A 23,008-nucleotide genomic window follows, 5' to 3' on the forward strand; every position below is an offset into this window, starting at 1 on the left:
GAGCAGCCAATCATCCAGGTAAGGGAGCACATGCACTCCCACTTTGCATAAATGCATGCCCCCCTATATGCATCACCTTGCACTTGTCCACCTTAAATTTCATCTGCCATTTGGACACCCAATCTTCCAGTCTCGCAAGTTCTTGCTGCAGTTTATCAGTATCCATTTGTGATTTAACTACTCTGAATAATTTTGTGTCAACTGCAAATTTGATCACCTCACTCCTCGTTCCCTTTACAGATCATTTATAAATAGATTAAAAACTACTGGTCCAAATACAGATCCCTGAGGCACTCTGCTTCTCTTCCCTGAGAAACTGACCATGCAATCCTACACTCGTTTCCTGTCTTTTAACCAGTTTGCAATCCACAAAAGTACATTGCTGTCTATCCCACGACTTTGCAATTCTCTTAGAAGCCTCTCATGAGGGACTTTGTCAAATGCCTTCTGAAAATTCAAATACACCACATCTTCAAGCTCACCTTTACCCACATGTTTATTAACCCATTCAAAAAATATAGTAGATTTGTGAGCCAATACTTCCCTTGGGTTAATCCATGCTGGATGCATCCCATTAAACTATGTCTTTCTATATGTTCTACGATTTCGATCTTCAGAATAGTTTCCACCATTTTTTCCTGCACTGAAGTCAGACTCACTAGATGTGGATTGGAGTATCCCTATTGCAGAATCTTAAAGGAGTAGAGAGATTGTGGATGCCTTTTAAGGTGCTCTGCTTAGACAAATGGTGAAGGAACCCATGAGGGGAGACGTACTCCAGAACCTGCTTCTCACAAATGGAGCTAGTATCTCTAATGTTTGGGTAGGTGCCCCTCTGAGTGCCAGTGGTCATCAGATGGCATGGTTTCATATAGCAACTGAGACAGAAAGAAGTCACATAAAGATCAAAGTCATGAATTTCAGAAATACAGATTTCGAAAATATGGGGAAGTACCTTGAGGAGGAGCTGGAAGGCTGGGAGGAGATGGGAGAAATGGAATAACAATGGGCTAAATTTAAAGGAAAAATAACAAAGGCAGCACATGTTTTTAAAATAATTTAATCTTTATTAGATTTAAATTTATACAATAAAGATAACTACAGTAATGTAGGGCACTGTTATTCCATTTTACAAAAAAGAAAATAGTATTTAACAGAAAAACATCATAAACAAACAGCACTAGCCCACATAAAGGGGACCCAAATATCCACAACCTAATTTAGAAAAGCAAAAAAAAAAAAAAAGAGAGAGAGAGGTGAAAATATAATTCTGTTCCAATACCTCAAAGTTCTTCATTTACAACACTTCCAGCTTCCTTATCATTTAAGAAAGATTCAAGATGTGATGGAGCAGAAAACACAAAATTATTCTTCTGGAAAGAAATCAGGCATTTGTAGGGGAATTTAAGAAAAAACGTAGCACCAACAGATAAGACCCATTGCTTTAACATAAGAAATTATTTCCTTCTTAACAGAGTCAAGAGTTGAAACATCAGGAAATATTTGGATACTTTGTCCACAAAATTAAAATTACTTACAGGAAACATATTTGCGAAATACTAATTATTTCTCCTTTTCTAAATAAAAGGAGATCAGTAAGGCAGCTTTTAATGGAGTATTATCCCATGAAGATTCAAGAAACATGGATAGATTAGGTTCATTAACAGATAAAGCATCTAGTGCTCCTTCCTTCTCAATAGCTAGCCTCTTGTTCTTTGGAAGATAATAGTTATTAGACAAAAATAGAATTTTATCATCTGCATATCCTAATACTTCACATAAATATTTTATGAATATTTCATATGGGGACAATAAACACGATTGCCACCTACCCTTGACCTTCGCCTGGACTCTGGATATACCTGATTGCCACCTGCCCTTGACCTTCGCCTGGACTCTGGATATACCTGATTGCCACCTACCCTTGACCTTCGCCTGGACTCTGGATATACCTGATTGCCACCTGCCCTTGACCTTCGCCTGGACTCTGGATACACCTGATTGCCACCTACCCTTGACCTTTGCTTGGACTCTGGATACCCCTGATTGCCACCTACCCTTGACCTTCGCCTGGACTCTGGATACCCCTGATTGCCACCTGCCCTTGACCTTTGCTTGGACTCTCATCTTTTCACTGCTGGCCTATGGTGGTGGGAAAACTAATTGAGTTTGCTTCTGAAAGAAAAGATAGTGAACTATCTGCAATACAAGGCAATATGGCTTTTTACCAGAGAAAGAGCATACCAGACAAATCAGATTTTTTCCAATTGGGTGACCAGAGAATTAGTTCAAGGACGTGCACTTGATATGATTTCTTTGAATTTCAGCAAAAGTTTTGATTAAGTCCCACACAGAAGGTTTCTGAACCAATGGAAAAGCCTGGGAATGGATTCCATGATGGTGGAATGGATCACAAATTGGTTGCCTGGCAGATGACAGTAAATAGTCATAAATGAAAGAGGGAAGAGTGTAAGTGGAGTGCCTCCAGGATCGGTTCTGGGAAAGATTCTATTCAATATCTTTGTGGGCAACATTGAGAAAGGCTGACACTAAGATCTGTACCAGAGTGGACATAGCTGAAGGATGAACTAAGAAAACTTGAGGAGTGGTCAAAGGTTTGGCAGCTGGGATTCAGTATCAAGAATAGCAGAGTAATGCATTCAGGGTGCAGAAATCGAAAGTACATGATGGGGGGGGTGAAAGTCGGCTGCTGCATAGAGAGAGAAAACCAACAGAAAAAATGATGTGTTAATGCCCCTGTACAGGTCCTTGGTGAGGCCTTATTTGGAGTATTGTGTTCAGTTCTGGAGACCATATCTGAAAAAGGAGAGAAATAGGATCAAAGCAGCCCAGGGAAAGGTGACCAAAAGTGTGTGGGGCTTGCAGCATAAGAATTAGGAGGTGAGATTGAAAGATCTAAATATACATACATATACTGGGGGAAAAAAGAGACAGGGGGTATGATACAGACTTTTAAATAACTGGATGGTATTAAGAATGCAAAGGAATCCAACTTTTTTTGATGGAAAGAAAACTGTAGATCAGGTCAGGATCAACATGACATACGGTCTCTGAGCTAACTCCTTCCTAATGAGTGTCTTGCAGCATCTTGAGTTTATCAAGGCTCGCTTAGGGCAGTCATCCAATGCAACTGGGATCACAAAGTTTGAAAATCCCTATGTGGATCATCCACCAGGTTACAGCTTTGAATCTTCACAAAAGTGTGTACCCACTCTTGATTCTCACATTGGGGACAGTCCTTAGTAACATCGTTTTTTGCTTTACAATGGGAGCATGCCTGCTGGATTTACTCTGCTTTGATTTTAAGAGTTACTACAAAGAGTTCATCGTTCCTTTCCTTCATTCACCTGCACCCCCCCTTGCTCTGCTTCGCTAGCTTGCACTTCTATTCTAGATCCCCAAGCCATGGGCAATCCTTGACAGCATGGTCTTCTACTGCACAGTAGGCACATGCCTGCAGGGCTTGCTCTGCTTTAACTTTATCAGAAGAAAAAGAAAAAGTGCCAAGCCTGTTACTGCTCAGGTGGCCAGGTACCTCAGAAACTTCCTTTCCTCCTTTGATTCTGTTGTGATCCCTGCTTCAGTGCTTTGAAGGTCCTACCTTGTCAGTGTTTGCTTTAGCATCTAGTGCTACCAGACTATATTACCAGGTTGAAATCCATAGCTTTGCTTCTCTGGTATTGACAATTTCTGGCCAAATGACCTCTCCTTCTGCAATTGAAACAGGTTAGGGAGTCTGGTCCTGCGACATGAGTTTGGAACCAGAGCTGTTCTGCTCTGAGGATCATTGTAGGGGCCCTGCATTTTCACTGCAAAGACAGGGAGCCTGGGCGGGTTGTCTTTCTAAGCTTTCACACTAATTCTGGCATCAACTGATCCTGATGGAAGGTATCTGCTATTTCCAACGTTATCTCCAGGATGAGTTGGGTACTGACACACCCAATTCCACATGGTCAGTCCAGCCCAATCAGGAACTAATCCAAAAGGACTTCATTGGCTATCTCGAGGCCAGTTCTTGCCTCTGGCTGTAGCCACTTCCATATGGCACATTTTAGTCCATGTAAAAGGTACATGGAGTTCCCCTGGGCTGTAGAGCACTTCTTTGGAATTGTTGTCATAGGTTTCCATCGTATACTATGCTCTTTCAAGGATGGCAGTTTTAACATCAGAGTAGCTGGCTCTCACATCTGGTTTGGCTGCTTCAAAGGCTGCTTGGCTTTTGCTGGTAAGTAGAGTTGCCAGGTATGTGCTCCATCCGGCTTCTAACCAGCCAGTCAAGCAGTCAGTTCTTTCAAAATTCTTTAAGAACACATCCAGTTCTTTACCTGTCTTCATCTTAAACATAACAGGAGGCAGAGGGAATGCCTGTGTGGTGATAGTTTGCATTGCTTGGGCCATTTAGATTAGCACTATCTGTTTTTGATTCGGCACCCCCAGTTACTGGACAAACTGTTCAAGCAGGGTTTGAATTGTTCTCTGTATTGTTTGCTGCTGCCCTTCAGCAAGGGCCTATTTTACTTACCCCATGTTAGCCTACTGGCTCCAGTTGCACACATGTTTTCAGGAAGGTCTCTGCCCTGTTCAAGAATACCCAAACAACAAACTTCCCTTTTCCTTCAGGCAAAAAAAACCACAAAACAAACAAAACAAAAAAACAAAACAAACTACCTATTCAGCTGGAGCTGCCCACCTTAGCCTGCTGTGAATTCAACTCTTGACTGCTGCTGCATTGAGGCCCCAGGAAAAGGAGAAAAGAAAAGGTATTTCCATTTTTATTCATCTTTTGGGTGCGGTTCTCTGCCTGTGCCTAGCTTAGTACAGAAATCCCCAAAAGGACACCTCATGAGGCAGAGTGAGCAGACAGTCTGGCCAGACAACAGACACAGGCTGGACCCTGGCTGTTTTCTCATAAGGCTTTATATTAATCACTGAAAAAGGTAACAAAAGCAGCTCTACTTAACTTTGCAGCTTACAAAATAAAGATAGCAATATAAGTCACAGTTCAGTAGTTTGGCCTTCCCTAGGCTTCCCTGGGATCTCCCCTGCCCTCCTGTGCCTAGCTAGTTATGCTTTTTTTTTTTTTGTAGGGACCTCCACCCAGAACCAAGATTCCTAATAAGATTAGTTTTGAGTCACCCCCCTTGGTCTGCATTTAGGTGAATACTGTAGGTGGTGGCCAAAAACACAGCTTGAGTTCCATGGTCTGTCCTGAAGCCAGATTGGTGAGGGTGCGAAATGTTGCCCTTCTTGAAGCCAGGAGTTGGAAGTACAGCACTTTTTCAGCTCATTTGGAATGAAAAAGGAGGCTAGAAAAGGGTGATAGTGGTCAATTATTTTAGGATCAGAGCCTGGCTTCTTTAGAATACGTTTAATTACTGCCTTTTTAAGTCAATTGCTAAGGAACCATGAGATAAGTTGACATTAGTTATGGTGGATAGCCAAGGGGTTAGGTCCTGTTTTAGGTTGCAAATGAATCTAGAGGAACTTTGGTTTAACGGACTTGTAGACTTACTGATTCTTTGGAGGATCTTCTCTATTGTTTGTGATGGTTCTGAATTCAGATAGCATGATACTGTCAGGGGAGGGTTGGAGTGATCCTGTATGGGAAAAAAAGGGATGAATGGTTGTGGGGTGAGGAGCATCAAAGGATGAGTGTATAACTTAGATTTTATCCATGAAAATTCTCTCTCAGTCTTCTGCTGTGATCGCCTGCAGTGGTAGTTAGAATTTACTCAGATGGTTCATTGATAATTCTAGTTGATTAGAGATGTAGTCTTTCTTGGCCTGTTGATCAACTGCTTTATATATATATATATATATATATAATTTTTTTTTTTTTGCACGTTCCTTGCAGCTACAGAGGTTGGTGTCTGTTTTTTGTTTCTACCAAGCTCGCTCTGGTTGACTGGATTGCTGTTTGAGGAGGAGAAGGCCCTCAAGGAACCAAGGGGTATTTCAAGGGAGTCTGGTGGGGTTAGGTTTAAGATGGGCTCTGTACTGATGACTGAAGTGGATTTTTTTGTTCCACTGTTGGACTAGAACTTCTGGTGAGTTAGTGGTAGTTAGTGAATTACATTTTGTGCAATACAGGTCTTGCAAAACTCAGCTGCAAGACTGATATTTGGTCTGAACTATGAGAGAGCTGCATTGGCTCCCTGTTAATGAGTGTATATAATACAAGGTCCTACTATATAAAGTGTATAATCTAGACTATTTGTAATGGATTAACCAACAGCATATACATCTCAGAATAATTTAAATGTTTAATACTTTCATTTGTAATGGATGATAGATTCCTAGTGAGTGGGTGAGTGAGATGAGTTGATTACCCAGATTAGGTAGTAGTCAAACTGGGAGATTGGATCAAATGCTATTTTTTGGGGTCTAGATTAATACCTGAAGAGTGAAGGATTAGGTCAAGGAAGTGACTGTATGAGTGGGAACCCTGATTAACTGAGTGAGGCCAAGATCATCCATGTTATGCTGTAAAGTAGCTGCATTACAACTGGGAGATATATCTGCATGGTAATTGAAGTGTCCTAGGATTGTGAGTTTATGGGACCTAGTGGCCATGTTATAAAACATTTCAAAGTTTAAGAAGGACTCAGGGTGGTTGTCTGGTGAGCAGTAGTTTAGGACCCTCATTCCCTTCTCAAACTTCCCTTGCCTCTCTCCTTCCTTTCACTCTCTGCCAAGACCATAGCTGACTACTTCCATCACAAGATTCACAAAATTAGTCTTGTGTTCTCAACTATGTCACCTTTACCTGTATCTCCCCCACTTCTTTCATCTACCCTTTCCCTAGCTTCTGCCACTCTCTCCTCTCCTGGAGGAAACTGCTCATCTTCTCTCTTCATTCAAACTCACTACTTGTTCCTCTTACCCTGTCCCCACCCAATTCCTCAGCTCCATACCATTGCAGTTATCCCTTCCATCTGTCACATCCTCAATCTATCACTCTCCACTGCTATTGTTTCTGCTGCCTTCAAACATGCTGTAATCATAACCTCACTGGATCCTACCTGTCCTGCTAACTATCATCCCATCTCCCTCTCCCTTCTCAGTTCTGGAGACTGTATCTCCAAAGGGACAGAGATAGGATGGAGGCGGTCCAGAGAAGGGTGACCAAAAAGGTGGATGTCTCCATAAAATGACTTATGAGGAGAGATTGAAGAACCTAAATATGTATACCCTGGAGGAGAGGAGGAGCAGGGGTGATATGATACAGACTTTCAGATACTTGAAAGGTTTTAATGATCCATGGTCAACAACAAGCCTTTTCCGTTGGAAAAAAATCAGTAGAACTAGGGGTCATGATTTGAAACTCCAGGGAGGAAGACTCAGAACCAATGTCAGGAAGAATTTCTTCACGGAGAGGGTGGTGGATGCCTGGAATGCCCTTCTGGAGGAAGTGGTGAAGACTAAAACTGTGAAAGATTTCAAAGGGGCATGGGATAAACACTGTGGATCCATATAACCGGTTTGATTTGTATCCAATGCAAGAAGATCAGTATATAAAAGCTAAAAATAAATAAATAAAATAAATAAAGGCTAGAGGATGGGAATGAAGAGAAGAGCCATGGGGTGGCTTGCTGGAATGGAGGCTACTACCTGGTGATTACTACCCTTACTCAATAAGCCTTCACATGGTTAATGCAACTCCAACATTGCTCTCTGCTTCAACGGCTAGGGGAAATGGGGGAAAAGAGGATTTGCATTCAAACAGCAACCAACAAGGACTGAACTACACAGTCTGGGTAAACAAATAAGTGTGGGAGTAGCTTGCTTATTGTGGCAATTACTACCCTAAACCATTTAAACCTGATACTTCACTTTGAATGCATATACAGCATTGCTCTCTGCTTCAGTGGCAGGGGGAAATGTGGAAAAGAGGATTTACATTCAGACAACATCCAACAAGGTATTGATCTGTACAGTCTGGGCAAACAAGCATCAGGGTAACTTGCTTGATGCGGCAGTTCCTACCCTTAACCATTAAGCCTTATGATTCACCTTTGATGCAACTCCAACATTACTCTCTGCATCAACGGCAGGAGGTGGCAGGAAATTTGAATCAAACAGTTACCAACAAGGGCCCTGAACTCGGTGGTCAGTGAAACAGATAAGTATGGGAAAATAAGTGTGGGAGCTTGCTGGGCAGACTGGATGGGCCAAGTGGTCTTTTTCTGCCATCATTTCTATGTTTCTATGTTTCTCCCTTTTGCCGCCAAACTATTTGAATGTGTGTTCACCACCACTGTCTTGACTTTCTTAAATCTCAAGCCATTATTGATTCACTGCAGTCTAGTTTTGCCCTCTAAATTTAACTGAAATAGCCCTTGCCAAAGTTTCCAATGACCTGTTTATGGCTAAAGTCAAAGATCTTTACTCTGTCCTTATCCTCCTTGACCTGTCAGTTGCTTTTGATTTAGCTTATCCAGCTAACAGCTCGATCCAGTAAAGTCCGTGGGAGAGCGGACTAACGCCCGCTCTCCCGGCGCGCGCACCGGCCCCTCGCCGGTGCGCGCGATCCAGTATTTAAATTAGGCGACGCGGTGCAAACGAGGAAAAAGAGGCGCTAGGGACACTAGCGCGTCCCTAGCGCCTCCTTTTGGCCTGGAGCGGCGGCTGTCAGCGGGTTTGACAGCCGACGCTCAATTTTGCCGGTGTCGGTTCTCGAGCCCGCTGACAGCCACGGGCTCGGAAACCGGACGCCGGCAAAATTGAGCGTCCGGTTTTCGGCCCGACAGCCGCGGGCCGAATTCAAAATTTTTTTATTTTTTTTTTTACTTTTTTTTTACTTTTGGGGACCTCCAACTTAATATCGCTATGATATTAAGTCGGAGGGTGCACAGAAAAGCAGTTTTTACTGCTTTTCTGTGCACTTCCCTGGCGCCGGAAGAAATTAGCGCCGACCTTTGGGCGGCGCTAATTTCTTAGAGTAAAATGTGCGGCTTGGCTGCACATTTTACTTACTGGATCGCTCAGGAATACCTAATAGGGCCATCAACATGCATTTGCATGTTGAGGGCGCTATTAGGTGCCGCGGGTGGGCCGCGTGTTTTCCTCCCCTTACTGAATAAGGGGTAAGGGAAAACACGCGTCCAGAGCAGGGTGACAGTGCGCTCCGACGGAGCACACTTTACTGGATCGACCTGTATGTTACAAGGGTATGCAGTAGCATGGCTTTGCCGCTGAATATCTGCATACAAAGCCAGATAAGTGTTATCCAGCTAAATCTAGACCTGCTATTGAGCAAGTCTAGCTTAGTTGTTTAACTTATCTGACTAAGTCTCAATATTGCTACTTATCTGGCTAAATAGAACAATCCCGATCCACCCAGAGCCCACCCACAAGTTAGCTGGCTGGTCAGCTAGCTGGATAAGTGACTTAACTTAAACAATACAGATCCTACCACACAGATGAGCCTCATATGGTTTATGAGGCTTCATCTTTTCCTTCCCCTGGGCTGAGTCATGTTCTCATTGATACGTTAGGACTGGTATATGGTGCACTCACCAGCCTCTGTCCTGCCCCACCCGACCACAAAGCATGTCGTCCAGTCTTCATTTTTGAAGTTACCAGCAGGGGGAAGACAGATAGGTATCTTCAGTACGTTGAACTGTATCAGGCTGGACAGCAGCAGCAGGGCTATGTCGTTGTCTTTGCTGACCTTGTCATACGACTTATGAATGATGATCTTCTTCACTGCTATCTCTTTCCTCACTCTCCAGATTATTGTTAACCCCGTTTTCACTCTCAGATTCTCAAGGCTGTGATTGAGCACAAAAGACATAGCAGACCAATAAGACATCAGAGAGTGTGTGATAGCAAAATGCAGGGGCTGTAAATATCTGGGAGACTGGCAAAATGTAGAAAGCTAAAATAGCCTGATAAATGCAGAGAGCAACTCCTACAATCACCATTGCACGTCTCATCAGTGCCGGGATTAGAATGTCTCCATCAGGCAGGCGCACAAGACTTGCCTGCAAGTCCCTGATTTGTTGCAGGCCAAGTGCAGGATCACACCAGCGTACCCTACATTCTGGGCTGTTTGCTGCCACTGGGGTCTTAGTGAGCTAGCGCTATTCCAGTGGTTGAACGGCCCACAAAGGAGAAGGACAAGGCTGAAAATTGGATGTTGATAGGAGGAAGAGGAAGCCAAATTGACACCAACACCACATGGTAGGAAGGGGGAGATCTAGGACTCATGCTTATAGGTTTAGGGGGAAGGTTCATTCTGGGTGCAGTGAGAGGGGATCTGGACAGAGAGGCAGATACCAGGCATGGTATGGGTGGCAAGAGAGAAGGGGGCGGGGATGCTGGCTATGGATTAGGTAGAGTGAGAGAGGGGGATATGCTGGTCAGGAGAAAGGGGATAAGAGGAAGAGGTGAGAGAAAGGAGGATAACGGGCAGGAAGAGGTGAAGGGAGAGAGAGGGAGGTGTGATGGCTGTGAAGTTGGGCGTGAGAGAGAGGGAGATACTTGTGGTGAGGTGGAGAGAGGGATGGATGTTGGAAGAGCATGGGTGGAGAGAAGGAAATGTGGTGGGGAAGGGAGAGAGAAGTAATGCTGTCTGCAGGGGAGGTGGGGGAAGAGAGAGAGAGGTTTCCTTTGGAGGGGATGTGAGAGAGAGAAAAGGGATGCTGGCTGGGGGAAGAATGAGAGAGAGCAGGAGAGATACTAGAGAGGGGAGAGAGGTAAAGGGATAAAGAGAGGGGCACCCCTGCTTAGTTTTATTTATGGCTAATATTGCTTGTATTGCTCTTATAACTTGGTATTATAGAATGTACTTTAATATAGGTTTTAATTGCTTGTATTTTAAAATGCTTTTCATGATGTAATTTGCCTGAAACATAAGTATAGAGGAGTAACATGCAAATCTAATAAACCAAATACTGGGTAGGGGAGGAGAGAAAGAGAGGGAGGTAAGAAACAGAGGAGGATGCTGTGCTGGAGCTGCCACCAATGTGACCTGGTAAATGATGGCCGATAAAGACTGAAATGGCCCAGCATGTCTGACAGCAAAGTGTTTAGGGTGTAACTTCTGTTCTATTTATATTATCCCCATTGCCTTCTTGGAAGCACAATGCAGGTTACCTCAATGCTTCATTACCATCTTTTTTCCACTGTGTTTATCCCATGCCTTTTTTAAAATTCTGTTACCGTTTTTTGTCTACATCGTCTCTTCTAGAAGGGCATTCCAGGTAGCTACCACTCTTTTAATTAAAAATATTTCCTGACTTTCCTGAAACTACCCCTTTAGGGCTTCATATGAAGACCTACAGCTTCCTTTCCATTGGAAAAGGTTTGTTTCTTGTGCATTATTTATACCTTTAAGGTACTTAAATGTCTCTATCATATCCATCCTGTTTGTCCTTTCCTCTAGAGCTACTGTTCCCAACCCTCTCCTGGAGGCACACTTAACTGGTCCGGTTTTCAGAATAGTCATAATGAATATGCATGAGATTGCTGTGCATATATTGGAGACCCAGTGTATGCAAATTTCTCATGCATATTCATTCTGGCAATCCTGAAAACTTCACTTGCTAGGTGTATCTCCAGGAGAGAGCCGGGAAACATTTCTCTAGGGTATATTTAGTTATGCCCTTCATACTCATTTCATATGGGTTTTGACGTAAATCCTATACCATTTTGGTAGCCTTTCTCTGGGCTGCCTCTAGCTTCTCTCTATCCTTTCTGAGATATGACCTCCAGAAATGAACACAGTATTCTAAGTGAGGCCTCACCAACTACCTGTATGGAGGTTGGTTTTGCCTCTCCCTGTGCACCCCAATATCCCCCCTGGCTCTGACTAGTGCCTTGTCACACTGTTTTATCACCTTGAGAAATTATCACCCCCAACATTTCACCCAAGCCTCTCACCTCCTAGCAAGTACTGATTCTTGGATTTCTGCACCCAAAATATAAAAGTCTCTCCACTTTTTCTATTTGAATCTTAACTGCCAAGCATCGCCAAACTTTCTTGGATCACTTTTGTAGATGAGAAGATGGCTTTGAAATGACCAAGTGGAGCACATTACGGAAAGAAGAAGTAGAAGAAGTTGAGAGACAAGGAAAAAACGATATCAAAACATTTAAAAAATGGTTTACAACTGCAGAAGGCAGTGTTGAAAAAAATCCACAGGCTTAGCGGTAGTTCAGCAGATGTGTCACAAGATGATTTTAGAATGATGCCCCATACTGAATCTATTGATGATCCCAATCTCCAACAGGCCATAAATCCAAGCCTAATAGAGTTGACAATGAAAAAAATAGCAATATTGGTCTATGATCCCTCAACTTGGCCAGATATTATTGATGTAGTAAGATACCGTTTAATACAACATGGACCAGATCAGTGCATCATCAGAAGATGGACAGCAATTCTCTGTAGAGAGATTTCAGCAAATTGCCCAAAGCAATGTACAATATAAAATCAAATTACAATACATAAAAGCAATCCACAACATAAAACAAACATGTATCTTCTAATCCGCCTTACTCACCTAATTTAACCATTCCTCATAGTTGAAAAACAGGACTTTAATGTACTAAACCTCCTGTACACACACTTTTTCACCTCGATAACTCCCATATTCAGACATCATCAATCAGGTCTTTAATTTTCTCTGAAACATCATCAGATTTCTCTCTATTCTTATATATTAACAGGTAGCCCATTCTACAATAAAGTGATTGCAGAGGAAGAACTCGATTCTCAGTCTTACTTGATGAAAAGATTTCACATCAAGCCATTGGAATTGATGTTGCTGATTAGATCTTAAAGGCCGCCTCACACTCCTCCAAACTCAGTCGATTTGCCAGTTGCTGTGAGTAATTCCCCCTTCAAGATCTTAAATGCTAAAGTGCAGGATCACAACAGTGTGCCCTGCACCCCCCCCCCCCTTCCCCTTTACACAAACTATGTGGCTTAATAGGCAGCCAATGCCACCATATCAATGATGGGGCAGTGGCCTCCTGCCTGGTCCTCCCACGTCGGAAACTGCACGTGATTCAGAACACAGCGGCAAGAATGCTAAGCATCTTCCCAGCTAATTACAGGTAAAGCACAGTGCAATCATCAATTTAACTGTCTAACCCGCTTCAGCCTACAATAGGCATTATGTGCCAACTGCAGTACCTGCTTATCCATAGTTAAACTGCCATCTAATTTTACTCCAAAGATTTTAATTCTCCCACAGCACCCAATTCCACTCCCTCAATATTCAACCTACAATTATCTCCAACAGGGCAAATCCACAACACCTCCATTTTCTTTGAGTCTTAACCCCAACATACTCTTCTTCAAACCAGGCACCTACAGCATCTAAACAGTCATTCAATCTCCTTATCGCCCCCGCCTCATCTGTTCCCAAAGGAGCCACTACTTGAATATCATTGGTGTATAAGTATGGAATACTTAAAAAGAAGAGGCTCCAAAAAGGACCCATGCAGGACTCTATACTTCACCTCCCCAAAAAGAAGAGCAAGCTGCTTGAAAGTTAATGGCTTGGGACTGACCCTGTGTAAAAGAAGCAACCTGTGGTAACCTGGGCAATAGCAGCTCGGGAACAGCCAGAGAAATAAGGAGGCAGATTCTGGCTGTTCCCTGGGTGCACTTTATTTACAGTGAAAAAGTAAACTCAAAACAAACAATGCAGCTCACCTTATCTTCAGGTAATACACGGTCCTTAAACATAACAGGTCTTACTGTACGATGGGTCTCTGCATCCTCTCTGGGGCCTCTTTAACCCTTCTAGGCCCTGAGTTCTTATACTCTGGTGAATGGCCCCTCCTTTTAAGGAGGACCAGGCGAGACAACTGTGCCCGGTCCCTTAAGGTGGTCTGCGGGAATTTCAAACCAAGTTATCAAGACCCTTGACAACGGGGTAACAAAATTCCATGGTGTAGTAAGTTTAAAGCACTTGAAAGATCTAGCAATAAATCTAAAACAGATTGACCTCTTCCATCAAGGCAACCATTAAAGTTTCTTTATCTTAATTAAAATGTGTTAATTGTTTATACCAGGGCATCCCAAACCTGTCCTGGGGAACCCCACAGCCAGTCGGATTTTCAGGATATCCCCAAGGAATATGCATGAGATACATTTGCATACCATGGAGACTCAGTATATGCACATTTATCTCATGCATATTCATTGTGGATATCCTAAAAACCCGACTGGCTGTGGGGTCCCCAGGACAGGTTTGGGAAGCCCCGATGTATACAATTCTCTTTTATACCATAGGTGCACCAGATATCTTGAGTCCTCATCATATCTATGATGTATCTTTTTGCCTTATAGTTACTGGGCTTTATGGGGGATAGAGGGAAGACCTCATGCTCATGTGAATTAAGTATGAAAAATCAACATTACTATACTGCACTGTGTGCGTTGTATCTATGCTACTAATACCGTTGAACAGTTAGGAGGAAATAGTAGGGAGGGAGATAGATGGGAGAGTTGAAGGCACTTGATGCTGTTCTATTAAAATATATTCTTTGTTCAGTGGGACGGTAAGGAGGTGGGGTGTCCTCAAGGGTTTGGGTTACTGCCAAACATCAGTGCATGTATGTATTGTAGGGGAAGCAGCATAAGGTGGGATGGTACTTTTGATTTCCAAAGATGGATAAGTAATGGGGGAGGGGATGGCTGGATCATATACCTGTCCAAGTAGCTCACTAAGACCTATATTCATCATTTTGCAGGAATAGTACCTGTGATATGAGAGAGAGAGAGAGAGAGAGAGAGAGAGAGAGAGAGAGAGAGAGAGAGAGAGAGAGAGAGAGAGAGAGAGAGAGAGAGAGAGAGAGAGAGAGAGAGAGAGAGACTCTTTATAAGGCTTGCTGATAAGTAAACTATTTATACCATTATAGGAGGGTCAACTAAGAACTCGAGGTGAGGTTTTGTTGGTGGGCTAGGGTTTGGGACAATTTTACATGCATAGTCAGAGGTAAGAACAGCCCAGTACACATCAGTGAAAATTTGATATGATTTGGACTGAGGAAAGGTACATAAAGATGAGATTTGAACATTGTACTCTCAACCTAGTTTGATGTACTCTCTACCTGGCACCTATCAAGCTAGGTTGAGAGTACATTATACAAATCTCATCTTTGTGTACCTTTCCTCAGTCCAAATCACATCAAAGCTTCACCGATGTGTGCTGTGCTGTTCTTCTTACCTCTGACAGTGTATGTAAAACGGTATCAGTCAGTACTGCTTGACATGCTTTGCTTATGGACTTGGCTATAGAAGCATTCAAGTGTTTTTTCCTCAATGTCTGCCATCAGTATTCCAGACTTGTAAAAAAAAGTCTTGGCTCGTGTTGGTTGTCTCTGAATCCAAATACCTCTTCTTCCACACCCCACCCCTCTCCTTTGAAGCAGAGAGTGATGTTGCAGTTGCATCAAATCATCAAGGCTTATTGGTTGAAGGTAGTAACTGCTGCTTTGTGCAGGCTACCCCCATGCTTATCAGTTCCCCAGACCGTAAAAATTGGGGCTGTCTTAATCCAATTCCCCTTTCCCCCTGCTGCTGAAGCAGAGAGCAATGTTGGAGTTGCATCAAAAGTATGAATTTATTTATTTTAAATCTTTTCTATACCGTCGCTAAGTTATATACCATCGCATCAGTTTACAAATAGGCACATAAATTCAGGTAGGTAAATATGAATTATTGTACATTCTAACAGGTGCCAATAAGGTTCGGTTACAATTCTCATAAATAAAAGTCAATATTTGAGTAATGTTGGTCTTGTCCGGGTGTACTAGTAAGTTACTCTTCATTTGTAGTCTTACTTTAGTTGTAAGATTGAATAAGGTATTATCATGCACTTTATGAGAGTAGCGATGTGTTCATGCTCTTCTGCATGTTCCTGTACTTTCTTTATCCTCCGGTCTCTTTAGGAAAGGCTTGTTTAAAGAGCCATGTTTTTAAATTTTTCTTAAAAGTTTTTAGATCACTCTGTAATCTGATTTCAGGAGGCATCGTGTTCCATAGTACGGGCCCCGCCAATGATAAGGCCCTTTCTTTCACCTGGGTTAGTTTTGCTGACTTTACTGAAGGAATGGTTAGCAGTGCTTTGTTTGCTGAGCGAAGGTTTCTTTGTGGGACGTGGACTCGTAATGCTGTGTTTAGTCAGTCTGCTTCTTTATCATATATTAGTTTGTGTATGGTGCATAAGGCTTTGTATTTTATCCTGTATTCGATGGGTAACCAATGTAAGTCTGCTAGAGTTTCAGTTATATGGTCCCTCCTTCTTTTTCCAGTCAGTATTCTAGCTGCAGTATTTTGTAGTATTTGGAGCGGTCTTGGCGTTGTATTCGGGAGTCCTAGTAAAATTGCATTGCAGTAGTCTGTGCTGGAAAAAACTAGTGTTTGCAGCACTGTTCTGAAGTGGGCAGGTGTAAGTAATGATTTTAATCTTCTGAGGATCATAGCTTTTGCATAGCCTTCCCTTACTTTTAGAGATATGTGTTGTTTTAGGTTGATTTCTGAGTCCATTATTACTCCAAGATTCCTCACTTTTTCAGCTAGATCAATTTTCTGGTTATTTCTTAGTGTTATCAGGGTTTGAAGGATTTCAGTATGTTTCCGCTGTAAGTGTAGGAATTCAGTTTTGTCAATATTAATCACTAGTTCCATTTGGTTTAGTAGTTGTTTTATTATGTCTTATGAAGGCTTATTGTTTTATTATGTCTTATGAAGGCTTATTGGCTAAGGGTAGTAACTGCCACACTAGCAAGCTACCTCCATGCATGCTTTGTTTCCTTTCAGGCTAACCATACTGTTACTCTGGGGAAATTAAGAATGTATTATTATATTCCTTAAGAATCAATGTTGAGTGATGTACTGACTGTTTGGAAGTCCATGAGATGCTGATTTATCAGTGATTATAATGTAATTTTACATATCCATGTATATTGTTGTTGGCTGGGTCATTCCAGGAAATAAAGTTAATGGTTTGAAATTTGAATTGGTGTACTTATTTATCCAGCACCATTGTGATGCATGGGACCAGATTTCATGGAGGGAAGGAGAAATCCCCCTGTCCAGTCAGTGAACAGGAAGAGTGATATGTGGATACTCCTTGCTGTCATCATCCAGAACCACTTCACCATCTGCATAGCCAACTTGAGGTACTCATCAAAGAGATGACCATTAATCAAAGGGGAAACCCACTCCATCATACTATGTATCCCGTGGATGGGATTACATGGAAAATTAATCATTTTGTCAAAGTGACTTGCTTTACATGTGAACTCATGGCAAATGGTGATAAATTCTACAGCAGTAAGAAAGAGGGGATGGGGAAGATATAAGGGATGTTAAAAGATCAACTCTTAATGGATTGTTGACTTTTTTCAGGTGGTTGTAGAATTGCTATCAATGGCAAAACGTCAATTAAATTCCAGTTAAAAAAAAAGAAGACTCCAGCAAAATGCATAAATTGCAGGGACTAGAAATGCCAGATTAGACTTCAGAAAATGCAGATAGCACCGAGAGCAAACTACTGGAGGAGACCCAGCAAACTACATAAGGGGCAGGGGCTGCAAATGCGGAGGGAGGCTCCAGTGTGGAACTGCTTGAAGGCCTTTGAACTGTAGGAGACCGGGAAAGATTTGGATGGGGAAATCTAGGATACTCACTATGGTTGCTTTATACAGTGAGCGGCTGTAAGGATCCACCAGGCATTCAGGATGGAGCCTCCGCAGAAATGTATGTTCTGGGTCTGAAGGCTGACGGCCCAGGGCCACTCCCCAGGGAGAGCATTACTGCCGCCAATTATACGGGACTGGCGGAAACCACGGCTTCTGTCCCCAGCAGGAAGTCCGTCGTAGTCAGCACGAAATCCACATTCTGAAAGAGAAGGGATGTTACAGTTCAATGTGCCACCATGATTCTGAATTATTATCTTACCAGTCAGACACTCCCTCCATCTTCAGGTCTGCCCAAGGTCAGCTTTAGGGGTTATATGACCTGCAGTTTTATATGGGGTGCCTCAGTGGCATGAAAAGCAAACCGCTGGCTGAAGAGTTTGGCTAGGGAGGGGCCATGGAGCCCAGAATTGGGACCCCACTTCCAATGATGTGGAGAGCGCTGTTGCCTGAGGTTGCTGCATTAAAGCCAGCCTTGATCCCATGCCAGGGGTCTCTGAATATGGCGCTCCTGCTAGGATCATCAAATAACTCCATATCACCAGGAACTGACTGGCATGGGCCTGGTTTTCCCCTCAGTGTATTTGTGGACTTCTGGATCCAATGTACCTAGGTCAAAACCCATATAAGCTAAATGAATTTTTTTCCTAAAAAAATATAATTTTGCTATTGTCAGAGTTGGTGTTAGTAGTTTTTAAAGTCTGGCATGTTTATCATAGGGACAATACCAGCAATTGCTTTCCAGATACTGGAGGAATCAGGTTGGGTGTAATATACTGGAAATGTTATAATATCTGCTACGTACCTATCTGGCGGGTCCTGGTTATCCAGGGCAGGAGGCACATCCACACTTTCAGCATATATCTTAGAGTACACATTCCTGGGAATGTCAGATGGACCTATTGACCCCTGCCAAGATAGCATCTAGCACTGTATACAGAAATTCAGGGGGAGAGAGTTGTTATAATATCACAAAGATGTGACATCATAGTTATCCAATATTCTGATGGCTTAGCTCAGCCAATCCTGGTAAGCTACTCCCATCACAATGCATGCTGGGACTAGTAGTTCTGCTTTACATTAGGCCAGCCATATCTTTTTGATATCAGGTGTATTTGGTGTCAACTTTTGTCTTCTATGGTATATTGCACCTATTGCTCCATTATCACAATGTAGCCTAACTTGGCCTGACCCAGACAGAGGACCTGTGAGTAAAAGAAAGATAGAGATGAGACCAGCTAGTAGAACTCTGCTGGGCTGTCTTCCATGGAAGGGGAAGGACTAACAGTCAAAGTAGCATTGTATGACGCTTTGCTGAAGGTAGCTGCCAGTCCTTGTGGTCTCTCCGGCTTCTGTGGGGGAACACAAGGGATCCTTGGGTTGATCTGGAATGAGGACTACTGGGCCGTAGCATGCCGTAGCACCAAATTATGAAATACACAGCAGAGCAGCACTATCTCAGTTAAAGCTCCCCCCATTTTGTACAAATAGCACAATCTACTTTTGAGAACTCTGAAGGAGTGTTCTCTGATATTTCGGGTAGAACATAAGGCCTCATTGTACCTCGTTTCTGCCGGCATGTTGGGCATAGCTACAAGCGTGAGAAGCCAGCAAAGAGAGAATGGCTGCATCATTCACCATGCTATCACTGCCAACCCACAGCATGCTATAAGATACTAGAAGCTAAGCTCTAGTATGATACGAGCCTTAAAAGGCTCTTTCCAAAGGCAAGGTCTATGCCACCTTTTACAGTGACTCTATATGAAGGCAATAGCACTTACCTATGCTGTGTCAGATCCTCCTGAATGGAAAACTGCATGTGGGATTCCTACACTGATAACCAAGCTCTCACTACCCATTTCTAGCATTCCTCTAACACTGAAGCTGTACCTCACAGCTACCACACATGTCATTGCAGAAAGACATCAACCTGGTATGATTGTGTATGTCCCTGGCTGTTCTGCAATAAGTCCTTCAGAGATGCACATTTGTCTGACATGATACAGTGGCTATGATAGAGCCAAAAGGCCCAGCCCCCATTATCTATTTAACCCATGTGGTGTTCAAGACAAACTGTGGCTGACATCCTGGCAGATTAAGAACTAACAGGGCACATCTGACCTGGGGGTCCCTGCACTATGGACTCAAAAACGTTTTGGTTGACAAGTGACATTTGAACAGCTCTAAAAGGGAGGATTTGAACAGCCACTTGCTTAAAGTAAAGAGGTTGAAAGTCTTTAGTACCTAGTCACACACAGAACTTTGCAGCAAGTGCATAGTTTTGGCATGCGACATTAGCAGGCCTCTCAGGAATGGATAGAGACAGATGGACCCTGGCACTATGGCTTGTAGATTGAATTGTACAAGCCACTTGTCATGTAACCGATGCAGTCACATCCCCGACAGCCACCTGTATCAGTGCCATTTGCTGTAAAGACATAGCTGGAGAGGGACTATAGAAAGAAGCAATGCTTTTACCTATGAGCCAACCACTGTAGAGGCCATCTTCAAAATTTTCAAATAGGCCAGATTGCCTAAGTATAAAAGAATCAAGCACAGTCCAGGGTACCTAGCAACCACATCAAAGATGCACATTCGAGCATCACAGACCACTTGCACATTGATGGAGTGGAAGTAATATTGTGCTCATAGGCCCTTAGTCACAGTGAAACACTTTTGACATGTCACACAAAAAGTCATTACTCCTGATCTCCTAAGTTTTTTTATTTTTCATAAGCAGCCTTTGTAATTGCCAACAGGTATAGCATTGTAACATGGCATTTGAGTTGCAATGTTGTGGTTGTTTGCATAGACAGTCAGATGCTATTAGCTAGATAAAGATGCTAAGCTACAAGGCTGTAGAACATTTTGAATTGATATGAGGTTAGTTTACATTCCATCTAAGAACAGAGACAGGGTCAGTTTACATTCCATCTAAGATTATAGAAGCATATCTAAAACTAGAACAAGGACGAGGCCAATTGACATTCCATCTAAGATTATAGAAAATATTCTTAGAACAAGCACAAGGTTGTTAATGCTGGCAAAATCCAAGAAAACATATAAGTATGAGATGAGAATTAATAAACTTGGAGAATGAAAGCAAATTACCATACAGCCATTCATATTATTTTTCTATAATAGAAAGCCAATCATAGAAATGTTGAGAATTATGCAACCTAGTTTAGGGGTTGGAAATATACAACTGAGATTCTATATAATGCTTTATCAGTAAAATTATTTGAGAGGGATTTTATGCTAGTGTTTTGCATAAGGTATCTTATTATTTAATGTCTAAGATTTATATTATTTTATAGCATTTAATTAAAAAAAATGTCTCTACAGCTTGTGGCTTAAAGCATTCTTATTTTGAGAGAACTACAACAATTGGTGATCCAGATGGGACCTAGAAGAGATAGTAGGTGAAGTTGCCTGCTTGGCTGCTCTGTTTAAGGGAGAGCAGCATGATGGTCTTTTCCTTATGTTCATTCTCTCTCCACTGCCAGCTGGCTTTCTCTCTCCTCTACTCCAGAAAGGAAACCAGTTGATTTGAATTTTTGTCTTGCAGAGCCAGAGTTGGAAAAACTTTATTAAGATAAGATTTAAGATTTATTGTATAAGATTTATAGTTTAAGATAGGCATAGAGTACAGCTAGGGATGTTAGGGTCCTTATCAGACTAGGGCATATATAGTTTACTTAGGTCAATCAGACTACGACATATGCAGTTTACTACTGGGATAAGTAAGAGGGTTATTCTGTGATAGTTAGAAGAGATAAAGATAAAGATAAAATTTGATAATAGAATCACAGAACTAACAGCTTTAAAGTTTAAAGTTTAAAGGTACAGCATTCAACTTTAAGGTAAAGTATAATGGGATGTCCAGTAGATGTGACTAAATGAGAAAAAAAAATTGAAATATTTGCGGCACATGTTGTGTGTGCAAGAATATGAAAACTGCAGGACTTTCTAATTTGATAGTAGAGGAGGACCAGAAGGCTCATCTGCATACTGCTCCCAGCATCCCCCGGGAGAGGAGTCCAGAGGTCACCGCAAGCGATCCAGGGATTGACTTCCACAGCCCCAGCTTCCAGAGGCCCCTCACCCTTTGCAGTGATCCTTTATTCTGTATTTGGCGAGGGTCGGTCTGTGTTCTGCATGTATAATTGAGGTTAAATATTCTACTAATGTGTCATTTCTATGTAGGGATCTTTAGAAGTTTGGTTTGTTCTAGGGATGTGCAGCTTGATTCTAGATTATTTATGAAGGATCATGTCCATAAAATTGTGAAGGCAAATAGTGGATTAGACACCAGATGTTGTCCGAAAATTCTTTATTTGAATGGAGACACAAGATTCATACTTTTGCCCGACTCAGGCCGAGTTTCGCCCCATCGGGGCTGCCTCAGGGGCTGTATGTAGATTGGTCAAGCATCCTGCAATGAGCAGAGTTTGACGTTTTTCACAGTTTATGTAGCACTTTGAGAAGTAATCTTGCCCTGAGCAAAGATCACGTTTTTGGCAGCTATCAGACACTCGAATCATGGTATATAAATATATTGAATATTGAATTTATAAAAATCTACATACAGCCCCTGAGGCAGCCCCGGTGGGGCGAAACTCGGCCTGAGTCGGGCAAAAGTATGAATCTTGTTTCTCCATTCAAATAAAGAATTTTTGGACAACATCTGGTGTCTAATCCACTATTTGCCTACACGGCGTTCTTAGATCACCTACCCTCTTGCTTCATCAGTCCATAAAATTGTGACTACAGGATACTGTAAGTTACGAATATTACATCATTTAAAGCCTTATTTAGAAAGTGATAATTTTCAATTGATCTTGCAGATGCTACTTTTTGTGAATATAGATTTCTGTAATTCACTTCTACTAGGTCTACCAAAAAACCCAATTAGACACTACAACTACTTCAGAACTCTGCAGTGAGAGTTCTGTCTGGTGTAGGTAGACATGATCATATTATCCCTGGTCTGTTTAACCTTCATTGGTTACCTGTAGCTTCATAAAATCATTTACAATTTGTATACGCTTTGGTAGGGATCAAGACTTCATTTTTATACAACCCAAAGAAACTTTTGCTCGGTAAAAGCTGGTCCATGTAGCTGAGTACCACAGGGATCTGTGTTGGAACTGGTTCTGTTCAATATCTTTGTGAGTTACATTGCAGATGATACTAAGATCTGCAACAGAGTACACACTCCTGAAGAAGTAGAGAGAATGAAAAGTGATTTAAGAAAGCTGGAAGAGTGGTCAATGATTTGGCATCTGGGATTCAATGCCAAGAAATGCAGAGTCATGCATCT

The 23,008-nt window shown here is 42.2% G+C and overlaps 1 protein-coding gene across 1 annotated transcript; it reads right to left on the bottom strand.

Annotated features, from left to right (window-relative positions):
• Window positions 1-3,406: 3,406 nt before the first annotated feature.
• Window positions 3,407-18,587, bottom strand: LOC115077471 (serine protease 55-like). Its single transcript, XM_029579762.1, has 4 exons — window positions 18,491-18,587; window positions 17,677-17,887; window positions 9,541-9,794; window positions 3,407-3,498 (listed from the first exon to the last, which is right to left on the bottom strand). The coding sequence occupies exons 1-4, from the start codon at window positions 18,561-18,563 to the stop codon at window positions 3,407-3,409; spliced, it is 630 nt and encodes a 209-aa protein (XP_029435622.1). The 5' UTR covers window positions 18,564-18,587.
• Between the last annotated feature and the right edge of the window lie 4,421 nt (window positions 18,588-23,008).

Source organism: Rhinatrema bivittatum, chromosome 16 (genome assembly GCF_901001135.1).
Source record: "Rhinatrema bivittatum chromosome 16, aRhiBiv1.1, whole genome shotgun sequence".
NCBI lineage: Eukaryota > Metazoa > Chordata > Amphibia > Gymnophiona > Rhinatrematidae > Rhinatrema > Rhinatrema bivittatum.